This window comes from Cyanistes caeruleus, chromosome 9, assembly GCF_971803275.1.
Source record: "Cyanistes caeruleus chromosome 9, bCyaCae1.hap1.1, whole genome shotgun sequence".
Lineage (NCBI taxonomy): Eukaryota > Metazoa > Chordata > Aves > Passeriformes > Paridae > Cyanistes > Cyanistes caeruleus.
Window position 1 is genome coordinate 1,594,686 of NC_141709.1, and position 20,753 is coordinate 1,615,438.

Below are 20,753 nucleotides of genomic sequence, written 5' to 3' on the forward strand. Positions count from 1 at the left end.
AAGCTGGAGGTTAAATCAGTTTCTCTCACTACCTTACACCAGTTCTCTGCAATTCTGTATCTCTGAGATGACACCTCTGCTTACAGTTCATTTCTAACAGGTTTCCCAACAGCTCCCAGGAGCCAGCTGGCATTCTGGGCCATTTCTAAAGGGCTGACTGGGAAGTAAGTGACAGTACCATCAGATATAAATTCCCCAGGGAATGGGAATTTTCAGGTTTTATGACATACCTGTCAATTACTTTCTTAGCAACAATTTACCCTATTGTAGACAGTGTCTTTCATTTCCAGCAAGACTGTCAGATTCTGAATAACCCATCCACACACATTCAAATTGAAGGGAGAAGTCTCCAAGTAATCTAATTTACTATATTGATTTCCTGCTATGCCTGCCCTGGTTATGGAAACCTGGGCCACATTAGGAGACATAAAAAGCTAAAGGTACTCTGATTAAATAAGACTGTGGTAAATAGACCAACTGCTGACCTACTAAATCCTTGCATTTGAGACTTTTGTTGCTGTTCTGATCTATTTCTCATCTGGTGCTTTGCTCCATAAAGTTTTTTTGAGCTGGAGATACTGATGATAATACATTCCCAGGATTCTGATTACATAAACCTGAGCTCCGTTCGCACATGGGTTTGTGCTAGTTTTGTGATTTAAAGGCTGACAGCGAGACTAAGGCAATGTTTGTGTTTAGAGGTCAGTGAGAGCAGTCAGACAGTGCAGGCATGGGACCCTTCCTGGTCACCAGCAAGGAGCAGGCAGCCAGGACAGACCTCACAGGGAAACAAAACCATATTGCCTGGCCTTGGCTGTCAGTTCCCATTCACGTATGACAGGAGATGCACCAATTCTTAGCAAAGCTTGCAAAACTTTTCCATGAGTTTCACGCTGTTTTCCAGTAGATGGTACTGATCAAGAGCCAGAGTACACTACTTTCCTTGTGATTGCCAAAAACTCCACATTAAAAACATATCATAGTTAAACAGCATCACATTCTGCTCGATGAAATGAGCATTTTAATGGCATCACTTCAAAAAAAGAAGTCTTAAAATTAGATTAAGGCCAGAGCTGATTGTAAACGCATTGTTAAACCACAAATATCTGTTTGAAAAAAATCAGCCTGTGACAATTATCATGAGAGGTCCCTGTCTGTCACTGGCAGAGGATTTGAGTAAATCCCTGAACTCCTCTGGAAAGGGAAGACTGCTTTGTCTTGGATGGTTCTTGGATCAGCCTCCTGTGCTGTACCAGACAGAGGAACATCTTCCACCAGAGCCACTTTCTCCAGCTTGGAAATGGAAGGGAAAGTGATGCTTACTCGTGTTTGCTCCTCTCTGGAAAGCAGACTCCCAGGAATGATTTAAAACCTTTTCCTTCACAGACATCAGGCCTGCAGTCAAAGCTGAACTGTAGCAAGCACCCAAATGCCAGATCTGCCCTGGCACTCTGGAATGGGGAAGACAACACACGGCACTGCCTCAAATGCAAACACAACCCATTCCCTGAGCTGCAGCTTGCCACTGACAAGTCCTCTGGAGTTTTTCTCCCAAGCTGAGATCACTATCAGCACTGTTTATGGAGCATTCACTGACTACTCTTCAGACCACCCTTCTTGTATAATCCAGGATACCAAGGCATCATGAGCTACAAATTTGTGTACGTGTGTTTAGTTTGGGCATGTTTGAATTGGTAATGGTAACTCAATGCAATTCTGTGTGGTAGATGTATTTTCCTTTAATGTAATCAACATCCAGCCTAGGGGAAGAACAAGGGATGCACTTGGAATACAATAATGTAGGCTTAGGCCCCAAAATATGCTCAGGGACAGCATTTAATTATTTTCTGTACATTGAGTTTGAATCTGATACTTTCCTTGAATTATAACTACTTGTTTATGGGCTCACAAAGTGGAAAGGAAGTTCTAGGAAAACTTGGGAGGTTGCAATTGTCATGGAAACAAATTCCTTGGGATCGATTTGTTTCCAGAGGTTTGGAGGCAACATGATGGGGCAGCAGAAAATACAGAGTATGTTCATTAAGGGGGAGGGAGGGTGTTTTCACTTAACTCCTGGTGGATGGGTTGGACTTCTGAATACTCCAAGGAACTTAACAGGACCCACCTTCCATCACAGCTCGGCTCCTTTCCAGACCTTTGCATAACCTTTTGGCAGGGCTCAACACTCTTAATTCAACCATTTCTTTCTCTTTTCAATAACCCTGATTTTTAAAAATTGCTATTTTTATTGTATTCAATATGGTATTTTACTGCCTATGCTGTACAGAAACAAATTCATTAATGCTTGTAGTGTCACTCTTCACAGCTCTTTCAAATATTTTCTTTGCCACAGGTTTAAACTCTAGGATGGAGGTGTAGGCCTCAGCTCACCAGGAAGCCTAAATGCAGCTTGGGACCATGAGGTCAGCTGAAATGTAGCTGATGTTTTAGTGTGTGGTTTCTGTGTGCCAGCCTGGCAGGCTTTATCAATGTCACCAACAGCTGATGAGACTGAAAGCACAAAATCTTCCAGTAATCTACTTCTGAGGGACGCACACACTTCAGAGACCGCTAAATGATTCCAGATGAGGAGGTGAGTGGCAGAAAATTTAATGTAAGCTTTCAAAAGCAACTGCTCACTGAGCTCTGCTGTTTATGAAATGAAAGCTAAACCCCAGCCTTTTCCAAGGGCACTGGAGATAGGCTAAGTCAAAGCAGCAAGCTGCTAGCAGTGATCTGAAAAGAGCAGTGAGGACACACACTCAACTTATGAAATCTACAGCATGGCTGATTTCCAGAAAAAAAGGCAGCTCCATTGTTCCCATGGTTTTTTTTAGAACTTCACCCATAACTGGAGCATTACCTAGATCCTGACTCCCCTAAACCTGAAGAAGTTAATGAAAAATCTCTTGCCCTCGTGCAAAAATTCTGCTCATATTAAATACGCCAAGAAATCCCACTGAAATTTCCTGTCCAACCACCTAACTCTTAAGTGCAACACAAATTCCACAGGGCTAATGAAATCCATCAGATGAAGGCTAGAGGTGGCTCTGAGTCAAAAGTAAATGCTACCTTCTAATCACATTTGCCTCATAGCATATTGCACTTGTAAAGGCCGAGTGGTTTGATGACCTGCTCAGAACTAGCAGGGGCTGTGCTTCCCACTAGTAATTTATATGGCAGCAGGGGCACTAATATTAAGCTTAGTTTTCAACAAGGTCCATTCAGAACTCTGCCAAGATCCCACTGCAGTGGAAAAACAATGGTATCTCAAAGCTGTTTTGTTAACCAAATAATCTTCAGATCTAAGAAAGACACACACAATAAATCAACCAACCACATCTGCTTATCTAAACAACGGTGTCCAAAGCTTCCAGATTTATTCCTTGAAAATGGTAACCTGAAAATATAAAGAAACCTAAACAAAATAAGAACTGCTTTATGAACCCGTGACAAAGGCTGAAGATTGAAAATCAGGGGAAGCACAACTCTGCTCTGCTGCTCTCACAGGCTGCCCACACAGAGCTCCCAATTCCTTTTCTTGTTATATCAAAACCACCCCCACCTCGAGTTACCTTTAAATAATAACTTATGTTCTGATTAAAATTAAATTAATTCAGTCTTTAGGATTTTGGGATAAGCACTCAAGGCAGTGTGCCAGCCTTTGAAAAGGCTGCAGAACTTCCAAGTACTATGGAATACTGAAATATTTTGTCTACAAATGTGACATTTATTCTTCTCTCTAGTACCTGCTGTTGCTGCTCTATTCCAGAGGTGTGTTTGAGAGTGAGAGATTTGACAGACATGTTGAACTAATTTAGAACCATGGATTCTACTTACATTATTGATCATGAGGTGCATGATTGTTTTCGGTATCAAATCTCGGATACATTTGTTAATAATAGACATGTAGGAGTCCACAAGATTTCGAATTGTCTCCACCTGTCTTTCCAGCTGGGGATCCATTGAAAAATTATCTGCTTGGCCATTCTCTTCAGTTTCAGTCTACAAAGCAGAAAAAAAATAAAAAAATTCTTTCAAATTTCAGTAAACTTGAAATATATTGGGGGAAAAACTCCTGGACTTAAACTGTAGCAATCCAGCAACATAACTGTATACAAAGACTATCCACAGGTTAAAATATGAAGTCTTGGCCTATTTAAAATTAGTATTCAGCACCATGAACTTATCTTTAATGCCAAATGAGACTTTTTGCACAAAGTACATGTATGTATTTCCACACAAATTTCTAACTTTATATTAAACAAAGTTTAGTAAAGACAATAAAGAGTAAAGACTCACAGTGGTAAATGTCACATCAAGAAATTCTCTCAGATCACTTACTGCAATACTTATTATCAAATCTTTTACCATTCACATCCAGCCAGCTGGACCCATGCAAGAAAGCAGCACCACAAGTCTGGATTTTGAGTTTTACCCTTCTGTGGGTTAAACCCACCCCTCTTATTTAAGGCTGACCCATTTGTGACAAATTTTGTCACAAAAAATCTGAGCTCAGTCTCAGACTTGTTAGATGTGAATAGCACCTATATAAACTAAGAGTTTATAAAAGATAACAGCAAAAGCATCATTGCTTCCAATGCTCAAGGCTGGATTATGTATTTGAGGTCTCTTTTTCATTGGACAGAAATAAACCTTATTTGTATGTAAACAGCTGACCTAATTAAATACCAGGAACTTTAACTGGAAGCTAAAAGGCCTATACTTTGCTTCGGTCTGGCCTGTATAAATATAGGAAAACCTTAAAAAAAAAAAGTAGTAGCCTTTTTGGTGAAAATCAAACTGCTGTCTGAGGCTCTAAGATGCCAAAAGAATGGAATTTCTACCCAGAACAATGTTCCCCAAACTCTGATGTAATACTTCATCTTGAAAACAATCCCCAGATCATTATTAGCACAAACTATAAAAATATAAAACTGTTCTATGGGTATTTAGAAGCATAAAATCCTAGGATCACAGAGTGCTTTGGGTTGCAAGTGGCCTTGCAGCTCATCTCCTTCCAGGCAGGGACACCTCCCACCAACCCAGGCTGCTCATCCAGCCTGGCCTTGCACGTGAAGAACACAAAGAAACAGAAAGCACTGCAAAAACTGAAGAAGCCCATGAGAAGAACGAGTTCTGTATCAGCCCTGCCAGCACAGCTCCATTTACAACAGAGCTTTTTGCTAAAACTGGCACGTGCCTGGTGCTTTAAAGATTTCTGGAGCAGCTGAGATCGGTATCAAACCCAGCAGTGAAAGGCCATTAGTGCTAAATATGCAAACATGTCACCAAAGAGGCTTCTCCATGCAGGAAACTGGGCCAAGAAGGGATTCTTGGTTTCATGTCCTAGTGCAGGGATTGCTTCTGCTCACACAGCACTGGCAGATAAACCACTTGTAACCTTTTATACAGCTTGGGCAGTCCAGTCTAAATGAAATGGTGTGCTTGTGATGTGTTTGAGTTTTGTTAAGAAATAAAACCCCATGTACCATGTGGAAACAAAACAGAGTGTTTGTAAAAGAGCTTGCAAAAGTACAGGTGAATTACTGGAAAAGCAGCTGCTCTTTAAAAATAATTAGAAGTGTTTCCTAAAAATCTTGTGAGTGTGGAGGATGCTGAATGAGCTCTTGATGAAAACAGGGTTTTCAATGCTGTAGCACTGGTAGGCACTACCTTATAAACCTTAATCTTTTTGTTAATAACCTGCATATAGCCAAAAATCACAGTGCAAAGATTATTTTCCTTAGCCTCCATGTCTAAAGAAAAAAAAAAATAATGGTAATTTTCCTTGTGAAATACCAATTCAATAAAAAATCATACATCTATTATATATCTACAGATTTTAGCCAAGTAACTGCAGACCAAAAATGCCCCCTCCCCAGTTCCCCTGTATTTCACATCTATTCTCTTTCTTTTCTTCTTTGTTGTCTATATAAAGTGCAGTTTATTCAAGTATTTTTTTTCCTTTTATTTTTTTTTCACTCTTTAAATTACAGATTGCAGTAAGATTCCTAACTGGCTAAGCAGCAAAGTGACAGATGTTTATCATTATCCTCATCAAGAGAATGTAAAGTAAAAATAGTAATTTGTCTCTGATCTTTAAGGCAAAGGGTAAGAGTCTCTTGTTTGAAACTGTAACAGAGCTGACTTCATACTGTTGATTTATTTTCTCTGAAATCAAAAAAGATCAATCTTTCATGACTTTACAGTAATTTATTATGAAAGCTTCTGGCCATAGTATTTCTAATGATTTGATGTCTCAACTGGAGGCTTTTCATGCCAGAAACCATCTTGTTTGCATCGCATCATGCAGATGGAAATCTGCTTCCAGCAGATTTCTGTGCCCTCCAGGACACTTCCAAGCATTAAAAAGCTTTCTTTGCTCAGCAGCCTCTGCTCTGTGCCAGCAGCAGCAGCCAGAAGTGAGGTTGCCTGGTAAGGCTGGGCATCACAAGTGACAGAGATGCCCTTTTCCACCTCCAGGCCATTCTTTCACAACAGCTCTTGTCTCTCTGAGCCTCACAGTGACTCCACCTTCATCCAGCCCAAATCATCCTTCAGCCCAAGCCCCTGCCACTGTTTCTTACAGCACTCAAAATCTGCTCAATGAATAAACCCAAATCAAACACAGGAGCAAACCCTCCCAGCTTTCTGACCACTGCAGGAAAGGAGAAGGAAGAAGGTTCAAACAGGTTTCCATGCATCATTTCCCAGCAGCCAAGGCAGCCCCAGCCCTTTCAGCTCCTCATCCCAAGCCAGAACTCACTAATTCCAACACCAAGTGTTAAGTGACAGCACATGAATCTGGACTAAGTTTTTAGTCAGTTGACTCTTGCTTAATACTGCTATTAATTGTTGACAGGAAAGGAATCTTACTACTTCAAAGGAATGCAAATGCAATCACTTTAGGGAGTTCTGTAAACCTCCAACAAAGAAGCTAAGGAAGAAGCTAGAATGCTAAAAAACAACCAAAGGAAATGAATTCATCTGGGAAAACTCTAAATCAGGTTATGTGATGAAAACACAGCAAGGCTACAAGGAAGCAACAGGTGAAAAAACCACAGATGAAGAGAAGCCAATGTGGGAGCCAGGGTGGTGCTTCCATGTAACCTTCCACACAGCCACAGCCATCCTTCCCTTCTGCTCCCTGCACTTTAGGAGATTAAAAATATCCATCCCCTGCACTCTGCTGTGGTCTCACCTGTCTTTCAGAAGCTGCTCTGTGATCCCTGCATAAAGAGCTGCTACTGAAACCCAAGGTACACCACTGCTCCTCTGCAACTTCCCTGCATTTAGACACCTCCTGTACTAAGAGTGTGTTAAGGATTAACTAATGTATCTTACAAGAGCAGACTAAAAACTGCCTGTGAAATCCAAACCTCTTAAGTTTGTGGGAATTTTACTGCTGGCTGCAGTGGGAATAGGATTTCATCGTTTCTACCAGAAAAGTTATTGATCTTCTGAAGATTGGAAACTCTCTGCTGCAGGGGGAATGATTTAGTGTGGTACTGGGGATGCAGGCACGAGGAACTGTGTGCAATCCAAAACAAAGGAGCAATACCTTAGGATATCAGGGTCATTCTTCTGATTGTAGAAATTATAAGCAAGTTCATAAGGAATGTCCCAGGGAAACTTAATGAAAAGTGATTCCTTTTAAAATTCACAGCAAAACTGGGTAACACACTGAAAACAGTCCTGAGCTGGCCACACAGAGAGAGCAATACTTCTAATTTCCATGATTTCATTACATTCAGGGCAGCTGCCAGCATATTTAAGCATGTCTTGTATAACTTTCCTGATGTCAGTTCCAAGAAGGAGCATTTGTCTAGCATTTTCATTAGAGAAGTGTATCAACCAATTTTCTGTAATCAAAGAGCCATTCTATTAACAATCACCATGAGGAAGCAGACTGGAAGGTAACTGACTCAAGGGTAAAAATCAGAGCAGCAGCAAAGCCATGCTCTGTACAGTAAGAAATATGTCCATGGCTGCAGGAAGAAATGGCTCATTTAAAAGCTGCTTTCAGCTCTTTCATTTACAGTTCCAAGTTCATAACAACAACGACCACCTGAGAATTAATTATGCCAGCCAGATTAATTCACAGCTGCTGAAAATACATATAAAATCTGTTTTATGTATCCCTGTCCAAGTAAGTTTTTTCTTTAATGCACCAACACTCAGCACACTGCAGTTGTCCTAACCCCCCCTGCTTTTCCCTAAATCTTTACAATTGATTCTCTCTTCATTGCAGTTTGATCTGGATATATAATTTAGCTGAGATGCTCTCAGCTGTACATAGTGTGCCTTTTGCCAGAGGACTGCTGAAACCACATGATGGCTTCACACAGTGAGGTTTTCTTACTGGAAGGAACCACAAGTAAATGACAATACATTACTTTTGTGTATTTACAACAAAGCAAGCAGCAGAAAAAGAACACTTCCCGGGTAGCTTGGAAGCTGGCCTTTTCCCTCACAGAGGGTGACTTTGCCACTCTCTTCCATGCTTTCAGCATGTCCTGACTTTGTACTGCTGCTCCCTTTAGAGAGCCACCCACAGGCTGCTCCTTTCAGCTGCTGTGCCTCCATGAGCAGCCCTGAACTGCTCCAAGCAGAGGTTCTGATTCCCTCACACACCCCATCTCTCTCACTTCACAGCTCCCAGAAGAATGAGTGCAATTTGGTTCACAAGTATTTCACTCTCCAGATTAGCCTGAGCTATCAATTACTCTGATTCTTCTTTGTGGATCCAGACACTGCCCAGTTCAGACCATCAGCTAAATCCTCCTGCAGAATCCACACACTGTTCCCCAGGTGCCTCCATGGCTTTAACCATCCCAGATCCTGTCAGGCTCTCTCTCCCTGCCTCATTCCATCAAGAAGCTGATTTGGAGCTGTGAGACTGAGAGGAATGATGCATTACCAGAACTCCAAGAAATCTGGATTTACTTCCATCTCACAGTTCTTAATAGATTGAATAGCAAATCAATCCAATCTCCTTTTAGAGCAGGGATTCAGATCTTAGGGGTAATAACACAGATACCACCCATTTCAGACTTCAGCAAAGCTTTCTGACACAATCTCAAGTGACATTTTCATTAATGGAAGTGTGCTTTCCCTGCAGTTTCTCTTGGATGCTCATTGCCATAGAAAAGCTGTCAATGGCTTGCTGGAAACTGGAGAACTGTATCAAGGGGACTTTTGTATGGGCTGTGGTTTATAATGTGCTTATTAAAGTCTTAATGCTCAGGATGGTGGGTTATAGCCTGGGTTTGCTACATAAATGAGAATGAGAAGAAACTGGAAGGGGATGTAGATGACAAGTTAGATGACAGGACCAGAGTTCACAACAGCCTAGAGAAACAGGTTGAAAATCTAGATGAATTCATTGTGAATGAGAAGTATTTGACTTTACAGATTCTCCTCAGCTGGAAGGGTGTCACACTGTGACAAAGTGACCACACAGACTCTCCAGTTTTGTTCTTCCAGATCTTCTTTTCTAGACAGCTCTGAGCAGGTCTGAGGAGGTAAAACTCTCATTGCTCATGAAACCAACCCATCACCATCACTGGGCAGCTGGAACAACACCCCTGGGCCGTTTCTGACAAGCAAACAACAAGGAACAAACAACACCTGCAAAGGTTGTTTTCCTTCTCCAAGGACTGTTGGGATTCCTCCTTATGATTTCTCAGGCCAGAGTGACAGAGTTGTGTGACTCAGTTTCCCACAGGCCCAAGTTAATGCCTGAAGCCTAAAAATCTCTTATCTGATCACTGTCAGTCCTCACAGAAGGGACCCACACAAGGATCATCAAGTCCAACCCTTGGCCCTGCACGGGACACCCCAAGAATGCCACCATGGGGTTCCTTAGGCAGGAATAAATCATTTATAAACACAGAGTGTGAGAATGGCCACTTCAGGAGCAGTTCAGCAAAAAAGGAGCTGTGTCCACAGTGCAACATAAACTGAGCATGAGTCAATAAATGTCTGTCTAATATGAAATCAGTACAAGAATTGTGCATCCAGTGCTGCTTATCACACCACCAGAAATATAAGGAACATTTTGAGAGTGTTCACAGGAACCTATTGAATATTGCTTAGGGCTCTGTAAAATATTACCTGAAGGCAAAAGGTAAGATAAATTAGGATTGAAGTGTTCAAAAGAAATCACTTGTGGAAGGGTGGAGATGAACATCTTTGCAAACAGCAAAATATGTCAAATAAGTATTTGGAAAGTGTTATATGGTAAACATAGTGAAGCACAGAAATAGATGGACCAGGAAAGCTGCAAATCTCTTCCAAGGATTAGAGCAGCATCCCTCAGAAAAAACCTAGGTACAGAGACTTTTCCTTGAGAAAAATAGGCAGCCTCTCACATCCCTTCCATCCAGAGGGTGCTGCTGGGTGCAGAGTGGAGTGAAATTGCCCACCACACTGCAACAAGAAGAGGGATTGCTGAAAATACCAAATAAAATGAAATAAAATGAAATAAAATAAAACAAAACAAAATAAAACAAAATAAAATAAAATAAAATAAAATAAAATAAAATAAAATAAAATAAAATAAAATAAAATAAAATAAAATAAAATAAAATAAAATAAAATAAAATAAAACAAAACTACAGTATCTTCTACTTTTTGTTCTGTGCAAAAATTGAGTGAAAAATCAAACCTTGCTGTGAATGGCTTTCTCCCCTCAAAGAATCTGCACTTCAGTTTCACCATGTGCTGCCATGTACACCTCTCACACAAAGGACTTTTACATAACCCACCCTGCACTGCAAGTTTTGACTGGGGGCCAACAGCTGCTTCATGCCTTTCAGAAGAGACTGCTGGACAAGCAAAAGCAGAAAGAGGCTGGCATAAGGAAAACAGCACCTTTGTTTATAAAACAAATACTACTTTGGAATTTGCAAACTTTTCAGTCAAAGAATTTCCCTGTCATAACAACACATGAAGTGCCTCATACTTAGCAGAGCACATTACCAAAAAATAAAAATAAAAATCTAGGATATGAGATATTATTGGCACGGTATTTGCTATTATTTCAGTGTAGAAGGATGTCAGTGGATATTGCAAACGTGGTGAGTTACCCTGGAATTCAAGTCATGATGATGATGATGATGATGATGATGATGATGATGATGATGACACGAAGTGTGGTCAGATAATGTTCAGGCTGAAATTTATTGTGGATTTGTTACCAAATGCATGCAACACATTCCCAGAGACAGCAGGCTGACCCATTAATTGTGAGGGGAATAGAATCATTTGCTGTGAAAGGAGGCAATCAATGGGTGGAGGCATCGGCCGGACATGTGAGGATTAAAGGATTAAAGCTACTGGCTGTGGTATGCAGTCCCCTAAGAACCAAAACAAATACAAGTCCCAGAGTTTCTATCAAAGATGATGAAAACAGAAAGCAAGAAAATTAGTCATTCATGAGGCTGTATTAATCCATGGGAAGTTTTAACACAAACACTGAAATCTCACCTTGCCTCTCTGTTATTTACTCCCTTATTTAGCAGTAACCAAGCAAGAGAGGGTCACTAACAAAATTTTCCTTATTCCAGCAACATTGCACAAGGCTCAGCTGAAGGATTCCTTTAGGAACAAGGAATTTTCCTATTTTTGAGATGAAATTTGAGCAAGTAAGTGCTCAGTGCACAAACAGGGGATGAGTGAAATCCTTTGCCTGAGATGACATTTTTAAAGTGCAGCTTACAACTTAACATGTCTGCGTGCAAGAGCTGCACCTTTTTCACCAAATGTGATCATTTCAGTGGTAGGTACCCAGAATAATGAATTAAAATCATAATCTGTTCCAAAGGAATATTGTACTGAGCTCCTTTTCCATGGTCCTTCCTCATTTGTTCCAGCTGAGCTGGTAACTTGTGAGTACTCAGCAGCCTGGCTGAAGTAATAGAGGAGGAGGAGGAGGAGGAAGAGGAGGAAGAGGAGGAGGAGGGGGAGGAGGGCAGCAGATCCATGTGCAGATCCATGTGCATGCCAAGAGGGATGGGCTCAGAGGGGCCTTGCAGTGGGGGAGCTCTGTACAGCATCCAGTGCTGGGCTCTATAAATTACAACCTTCTCTTTGATTTTTATTTCACCTAATGCAATGTGTCCCCTATAACTCCTGCTCTTTTCCATAATTAATGGTTTCTAGGAAAATATTCTGAAATTCTCCCCTGATAAGCACCTAGACAAACTTGATGTTTCCTCTCTGAGACACAGAAGAGGACGTTAAACTGTTTTCACCCCCACATCCCTCGAGCCATGAGAAGTACCAGATCTGTCTCTGCTGGGCCAGACTAAGCCCTGGTTCACCACAAACTCAGTGCAGCACCGACAAATGATCTCCATAGTAAATGATGCAAATAAGAAATGTCAGCATGTTCCAAAATTCCTCACTTAATCTTATTGCCAGTTGTATAGTCTGGATAATCAGTAAATAAATCCCTCTAACTTTGCTCAAATCCTCAGAGGCTGAATACACAAGAGCACTTTCTAATTCATTCTCATTAACCTTCCCAGCTCTAAACAAAGTAATTTCCTACTTTTCTTATGGTCTGAATTTTCCACTGGCCTCTGCAACACCTGATTTAGCAGCAATGATTTCTCACTTGTGATTTCTCTTTCGAACTGGCATTGTTCCTTTTCCTCACACATGTGCTTGCTGGAATAGCACGAATCAGCAAGATTTAAAACCTCCCATTCTCAAGTTTGAAGCCCCTAAAGGGAAATTGCAGTCGTGATGCCAAGGAACACAGTCGTACGTTATTTGACTTTTCCTCAGCCAGGCTGACAGCAGAGGGGGAGGAGGGGAGGAAGGAAAGGGGAAGGGAGAGGAAGATGGCATTTTAATAGCAGCCACACTGGTTTCACACAGTTGGATCCCTGGGCTCTGGAGCGGCACCGTTTCCTTTCCCCTCTGCCCCACATTCAGCCAGCACTGCTCAGCTCTATGGGGAGGGCTCTCAACCTTTTTTCCCCAGCGTGGACCACATCACAGCAGAGAAATCTGTCTCACAGAAACCCCCTAGCCCACCTTTTACCCCCAGTTCTGACAGCCCATTACCAACCCAGGCCTTGCAGGGACCACCCCACCCACATCCCAGATGAGCCAACATTGCTGCCAGGATGAGATGGATTATCCCTCCACCTCCTGGCCCAGTTCTCAGTCTCTGTAGTACCAACAGTAATTGCCTAGCTGAAAAAAAAATAGTAAGAAAGAGGAAATGTATTTAATCTAATTTTGTAAGTGGGCACACAAACCACCAGCATTTCATGTAGATAAAAGTGCCTTTCCCAGATGCCAATCATATCCCAAGCAGAGCTTGAGCTCTCATCGAAACATTTTATTTGGTAATTCAGTTCCTAAGATTCAAAGTTCTCATCACATTATCTCTCTGTCAGGACTTATGGAAAAAAATTCTGGCAAGAACTCTTACCCCAGCAGAGCATCAATGATCACCATATCCATACTCTCCATTTAAGGTCCCCTTTAAAGCTGCAAACAAAAATGGGACCTGCAAAAGTCCTGTGGCAAAAAAGCCTCAAGACAGAGCAGAGGAGAAATTTGAAAACACTGAGGGCTTTACTGAAATGTAACAAATATTTCTAAACAAAAGAAAATAATCCATAGAGGAGCATTTTGGATTCATGCCACGAAAACAGAAATTGAAAATTATTGGGTAAAATTATTTTCAGAGTGAGAAATGAGTCGTTAGCAATTATACATAACATTTATGACGTGGTTTCCATATTGTAAAACTATGACAAACCCCTTCTATGCATTCTATAAAAGCAGTAGAAAATGAAAGTTGGGGTTTTTTTCCCTCCTAAAAATACATTTTATTTAAGAGAAGGTGAGATTTTGGTGAGTTAATACACATCTGTAAGCAACAAACATAAACACTTCATATTATAAGACCGCATTCCCTTTGGCACAAACCACAATGAAACTATAAAGTTTAAAACTTAAATCACTCTGACCTCTTCTCTGTGGGGAAGGTAAAGGACATCAGTGATTAAGACTGTGACCATATGGAGTTTACCTTTGCAGTTAAAATTACCTGGCTTTGCTGTTGCCACAAACAAACCTAACTTGGCACTTCACTTGGTTATTTTTGCAATTGAACTTTTTTTAATGACCTATTAGGGCGTTTTCAGTTCAAAATTATTTCTTCTGTCACTGATCAGCAGCAAAAGGCAAAGTCAAGACTCATTCTTGAGGAAAGCCTGTCCTGGTGGCAAGATGAGGAGCAGGATCAGGCACAATCCTGAGGATTACAACTGCTTTTGTCAAGAAGAGGAAAAACTTCCACCCCCATCAGGGCTCCCCCTGCCCTGCTCCAGGGTTTGTGCCTGCTGAGGGAAGAGCTGTGGTTTCATGGATCATCCCAAGGACTGAATGTCTCGCAGTGGAGCTACAGACACAAAATTCCTCTCTTCTTCCCCTATGCTTCTAAATGTTTTCTGCAATGAAATTACTGGAAGACAGCTATATCCAAGGGCAGGCATGGAATTTGAACCCATGGCCTTCTGGCTTGGAGGTGAGACTATTCCAAACCGAGCCAAAGTGACACATACATAATATGCTTTCAAGGATTTTAGAGAGCTCTGTCATGATTTAAAAACACTGAAGTCTTTGTGGTACAAACCACAGGGCAGGAAAGAGCTGGGGCTCCCTTTTTACTGCTAATTTTAGCCAATGAATTGTTTATAATCTCCTGCAAAATACATAAAGCCTTATTCTGCCTTAAGCTAAGAGAGAACAGCCTTTCAAAACTTAGATTCTTAATTACAGTGTTCCCCTGCTACATGGGATGGAGGCAGGCTCCAAAATTGTGTCAGAGTATATGAAGTGATAAAAAGAGGATGAGTGAGCTATTTTTAAACATACTCAAAGACTTTGAGGTCAAAATCTCTGAATTTACAGCCTTATGGCTACATTAAAACTCATGGACTATTAAGACCTCTGTGGCAAGACTCGAATATAATTTCATTTGAGACCCCTCTGTGTTCAGAGCTGCGTGTTCCCTACCAGCCTCCAAAAACTGGGGTGTCCCAGGGATCCACCTTTAAGCACAGGTTATTTCCCTGCTGTAGCATTTGGGAGATAAAGGGAATGAGATGCTTCCAGCCCAGCACATTCCCTCCTCCTCCTCTTTTTTTTCCCCCAGACATTCTGCAAACCAGAGGCTTGCCTTTGCAGATGGCCAGGAAGTGAGGGGGTTAGACAGAGCTGGAGGAATCTTAGGCAAAAGCACAGAATGTCTCCTTACTCTGCCCAGTGTGGAAACCCAGCACAGCCTCAGGTCTGGGGAGATTTCCTCACTTTCCCATCTGAATGTGTTTCTCATCTGAAGAGGGCAGCTGAGCACCTGCTGCCCAGGAACAATCAATTAAACAACAGTCTGATCTCCCCTCCTACAGCTTCTTCCCCACAACAGGAAAAGGACTCCAGAACAAGTCCTGAGATATTTTTGACTGTTTGGAAAATCCAGACTTGTACCAAAATCTCTTCATGGAAATAAACCATGCACAGGCATCACCTGGGAAGGACTGGCCCTGCCTCTGCCCCCACAAACTTCCCAGCACTGAGAGTTTGACTCAGGATGAGTAAAAGCTGTCCCCTGCTATACACACATTGGTTTGTCTCAGTAATGATCAATATATACCTTTTCTTTCTATGGGAAAAAGGCCACACAGTGAAAAGAAACCAAGTTGAAAGACTTTCCCTGCCTCACAAGTTGAAATAACTCTCAGATGCTTTTCACCATCCACATTCTGCATCACCTTTAGGTGTGTCTTACACTATAGGACAAACAAGTGGCAGCAAAGGCTTTAGGGCTCTGAGGACCCTGCAGAATTATTTGCACCATTTGCATTGTTCATGTTCTAACTGAGGTAAGGTTTTATGGGAAGCCACTGCACAGAGAGGAGCTGCTGGTTTGGAAAAGACCAGATGAAGGTTACAAACACCAGAGGAAGACAACAGACTCTGAAGCTGTTTTCAGGTGAGGGGATTTATTTGTCCAAATTCTGCAATTGCATTTACCTGAGCATCATATAAACCTGTATTTTTTTTTTTCCATTTGTGATGCATGACATAAAATACTAATGAACTGTAGATGGCCCAAGTAAAAGCAAAAACTAGTCCAAACAAAACTCAAATCCTTTTCTTGATTGCATATGGATTTATAAAGCCATAAACCCATGTAACAAGCACAAAACAAAAGCCTTGTAAAAAAAAGGTTTAGTACAAAAAAGGCCAAGTGAGCAGTTGAAAAAATCATCCAGTGCTCTTGGTTCTGTAAGTAATTAATGTACACTCATGTTTCAATCAAAAGGAGTCACAGGAATTATTTATCTATTTATCTATTTATTTATCTACCAGAAGATCACAACTTATTATCATGAGAGGGTTTCAATGCTGGATGGATCCACGTTCCTACTGAGGCATTTTGCACACATTTCATGTCTTTACAAATTCATGCTATTAATTCATCCTATAAGTATTAAAGTCTAATTCAGAACTTCCCTGTGTTGGTCTGAAAATCTTTACCATTACAGGAGAATGTGGTGAGTTCAGGGACACTTTCTCTCCTTGAGGTCACGAGTTGTCATTCCTGGATGGATCCACATGAGTTTCATGAGAATTGCTCCTTTCAGGAATTGGGCTCAATCCATCCCCAACCACAGTCCCCAGGAATCTCCTTCCCAGTATCCACTGGCATTTAATTAAGACTACAACTGCTTCCTTACATTTCTGGAGTGGCAAAATCAATTTTAAAGCTTTTCCTACAGGTGCCCTTCATGAGTTTGATTTTCAGATTTCAAAGAATTCCTTAACTCCACACTACACCACAAATCATCCTTCAGCTACATCCTGTTCTCCTGCATCCCACTCTGCTCCCAGCAAAACCCCTGCCAGAATTCCCACCGTGTTTAATAGTCCTGTCCTATTTCCCCAACTCCTAACTGAGGTTAATTTCTTTTCTCCAAGCATAAACAGAAAGCAGCAGGTAAAAAAGTTTTGTCTAATGTGGCACTAAGGCTGTGGAATTTACTCCCATGTGAGAATGGCACAATAAAGTCATTTGTTTAAAAGTAAATTGAAAACATTCCAGTCTTCTCAGGCTTACAACTATTAACTTTGGTTTCTGCACAGCGCTGTAGAATGTCTGGCATCAAAGACACTTTGTACATTGCACTGAACTTGCACTGGACACTGTTAGTGGACCATTAATCACAGCAAACAAAGATCCCATGCAAACACAGAAATTATTGACTTTTCACATGTTCAGCATGGCCTAGCAAAGGTTAACACCACAGCTGCTGGATGCTGCACATTTTGAGGCATGAAGTGTTGACAAGGCATCTGAGAGCGTGCAGATTTTTCAATTGATAATTACATATTCCACATTAAACAATTCTTATTTGTGCCTAATGCTGTCTAGAATTAGACAGACACCTACCTCAGCATGAATTAGCACAATTCAGATGCCTACAAAAGCATGTCCTTCTTTCAGCCACACACAAGCTGTGAGTGCAGGGGCAAGGGTTAGTGGCAAGAAAATCTAGGAGGATGTGATCCAAGGTTCACAGGAACCACTGCTGAAGGAAGTGAGGGTTTATGGAAACAGGCACTGGGAGATCAACTTGCCTGAAGGAAGAGGAATGGGAACTGAACCAGTAGAAAAATGAAAGAATTGGAAAACAAAAACCACTCAGTGGCCAAGGAAGCACAGAAGAAAGGCCATGGTCTGGAATCACAGGCTGTGTTTGAGTTGCAGTTCACTGATAATGTCAAAGGACAAAGTGCTGTGGCCCAGGAGGGTGAATTACTGGCACTCACAGAGTAGGAAAGGGGAAAACCTGAGCCATCAGCCTTGAAGTTTCCTATCTGACAGCATGATTTCCATTGGGGTCCTCAGACCATGCTTTCACAGACAAAATTCTTGCACCAGCTTTCTCAGGTGAGAGAAACCTTACTGCAAAATCATCATTCTCTCCTAACCAGGGCAGGAGATGGGAATGGAAGCAGTGAGGGAATAAATTGGTACCTTCAAAAAAAAAATAAAGAACAAACAAAGAAAACCAAACCAAACAAAATAAAACTATGCAGAATCCCCTGAAATGATCATGGATATCCATCCACATGCAGACATCAGCTCCCAGTAATGCAGCAGCTCCTGCTACTGCCCATGGAGAGGCTGCAGAATCACAGCAAGGAGGTACCAGCGCTTGGTTCTGTGGAACAGCGAGTGCAGCAGCCAGACTTAACAAAATGAGAAGAAAACTGATGCAAATACAGGCTTGTTAGTCAAACCATGACTGCATGCAAGGCTTTTGAACATGCTTCTAAAGGGAGACCTTAAATAAAATTAAAAAAAGAAAAATAAAGGTGGCAGAGCATGCCAAACTCAGTAAATTAACAGATTTTTCAGATCTTTGATTCACATAGTGATACCCTTAGGAGACTGGCAAATAAGCTTATAAAGATAAGTATTAATGACAGAATAGTGCAGTGAAACAACTTTCTTACAGATGAATAAGTTAAAATGTGGAAAGAAGAACTAGAAGCCTTGAAGGATTTAATCATCAAAGTGTTGCATGGATGGGTCCTACTGAAATAAAATAGCATAATAATTAATAATAATAATAATAATAATAATAATAATAGCCAGTTAAATTTGACTCTGCCCATTAGACAAAATTGTGAGGTAATGTCAACACAATGGGAGATTGAACCCTGTCCTGGAAGACACAGATAACTTCAAGGATTGAAGAAACAGAAACAGGATCAAATCACAGCTATATGCTGGCAGAGCAATGACAGCTGCTGCACGGGACAGGGAGCTCACCAGCTGGCAATAAAAACAGGAAGGAAAGGCCAGGAACATCCAAGTGAGCATCAGATGATTCCAAGGCACTGCTATGATGTGGCCATGGAAGGAGCACACGTGCTGGTGGTCTCTGCTCTGAGCAATGCACGTCCTGTAGAGGTAAAACTGTTCTGTACAGGACTGGTCACTGATGGAGGAGGCCAAGAGACTTCTGGTGAGAGGTAACACTTGACACTTCCCCTGTTCCCAGGGCTGCTGTGCCATTTCCTTAAGAGTCAAATGAAACTGCACAGTGAGAATGAGAATATTGTATTTTCATTGCATTGAAGCTGCTTTTCAGCCTCCCCTGGGTAGAGCAGTGCAGCCTCTGAGAGCCCTGGACATTTCAATTGGAATAACTCTGCCTCTTATATGAACTGTATGGTCCTTTTCCTTCCTCCCCCATGAGATCATTGTCCATTTCCAAACCATGCTCCCCTGCCTTCAAGCTGGAAAGGGCTCTGCAGCAGCTCTCATGTTCAGATGGGGAGTATAGAAGTGAGGAAAGAGAGAAGGGATTTTGATAGTGCTCTCCAAAAACTCCCATGCACTTTGGATCCATCCAAAGCTGCTTCTGCTGCTTACTAGAGCTGGAAAAAGAGGAAATGTGGCCTTTGGAGAAGACTTCTCTTAGGCTATTGGGCAAGGAGATTATTGTTTGAGCACTTTCTTCAGGAGGCTGGAGAAGCAGTGTGTGTTTCACACGTGTGTGCAGAGCAATTTAGGGCTCTTCAAATTGTAAGGAAACAATTCCTGCCTTTTGAAGCAGAATTTTCCCATTGCTGTCTCCAAACTGAAGGATCAGTCCTCTGAGTTTCCACCTCGTGAGAGAAGAGCAGGCAGCTGAAAAGGCAGGTAAATAGCTCGATTGATGCTCCCGTGGGCTGCTGGTTACAACTTCCATGTAATGGAGGAGGGAAGGAAAAACTTTATCCAAGATCCAAAAATTAACATTTAAAGTGATGAAAGCAGGTTGGACTGGACTATCAGTACTAAGGACACTTGAGACAGGGACCATGTCAGAGACTGAGCTCATCTAAAAGAAGGTTGCTTTAGATTTATTGGAGGATCAAATGATACACTTGAGGATCTGCTACTCCAGCTAAAACTCCATATCCATCTCATGCAAAGTTTTGGGGTGTTCATCAGAAGGGGAATGGTAGAAAGGGGTGACAGAGAGGTGAACTCCTTAAAATATAATTTATTTTCTGACTACCTTTCATAAGAAAAAAACAAAAAAGAATACATCTTAAATTACAGGCATACAGACAAACTCTCTCAGCCCCAGAAATTCATCCTACATGTTGATTAAAGATCCAACTACTAGAGCTTTAGCATGAAAAATGGGCTAGGCTTCAACTGAAGATTGCCTGTAGCTAATGATGCAGTGGAATGAACATTTTCATTCCAGCCAAACCATTCCAGTTCCTGTAAAAATAAAGAAATCCTATCTTGGGTTATAAAAAAGACTCGTCCAATTCTGCATACTTCTTGGGTTAAAATAATGCCCTGCATCTTAACAGATGTGTAAATCCAGAGTATGTTACCTGAGGAGTCAGACACTCATGTGATCACACACATGTACACACAGAGTGGAAATATCTGAGGTGAAGTCAGGGGTAAGCACAGCCGAGAGTTTCACACCTATGGGCACATGACTGAGTTAGTAGATTTAACATAGCTCCTGTCTCAGGCTCAGAAATGTAAAATGTAATAAAAAAAACCTCACAAGGAAGCGCAGTGGGCTGCACAGCATCTGCCTGGTGAGGCGGCTGACACAGGCACGACTTGCCCGGAGATCTCCTTGTGGTTCGGTCCCTGGCGCCATCAGTTGGGCTTGAACTCAAAAGCTGTGGAG

At 41.5% G+C, this 20,753-nt stretch overlaps 1 protein-coding gene across 20 annotated transcripts in view; it reads right to left on the reverse strand.

Moving 5' to 3' along the window:
• Positions 1 to 20,753, reverse strand: part of DNM3 (dynamin 3) — a 169,214-nt gene that overhangs the window by 19,785 nt on the left and 128,676 nt on the right. For all 20 annotated transcript variants that reach the window (XR_015273928.1, XR_015273929.1, XM_086842342.1 and 17 more), the window contains one exon: positions 3,841 to 4,005. Coding sequence is in view for 18 of the 20 variants with exons in the window: in XM_086842342.1 (XP_086698468.1) it covers positions 3,841 to 4,005 (165 nt within the window). In the remaining 2 variants the exon portion in view is untranslated. The remainder of the gene's footprint in view (positions 1 to 3,840; positions 4,006 to 20,753) is intronic.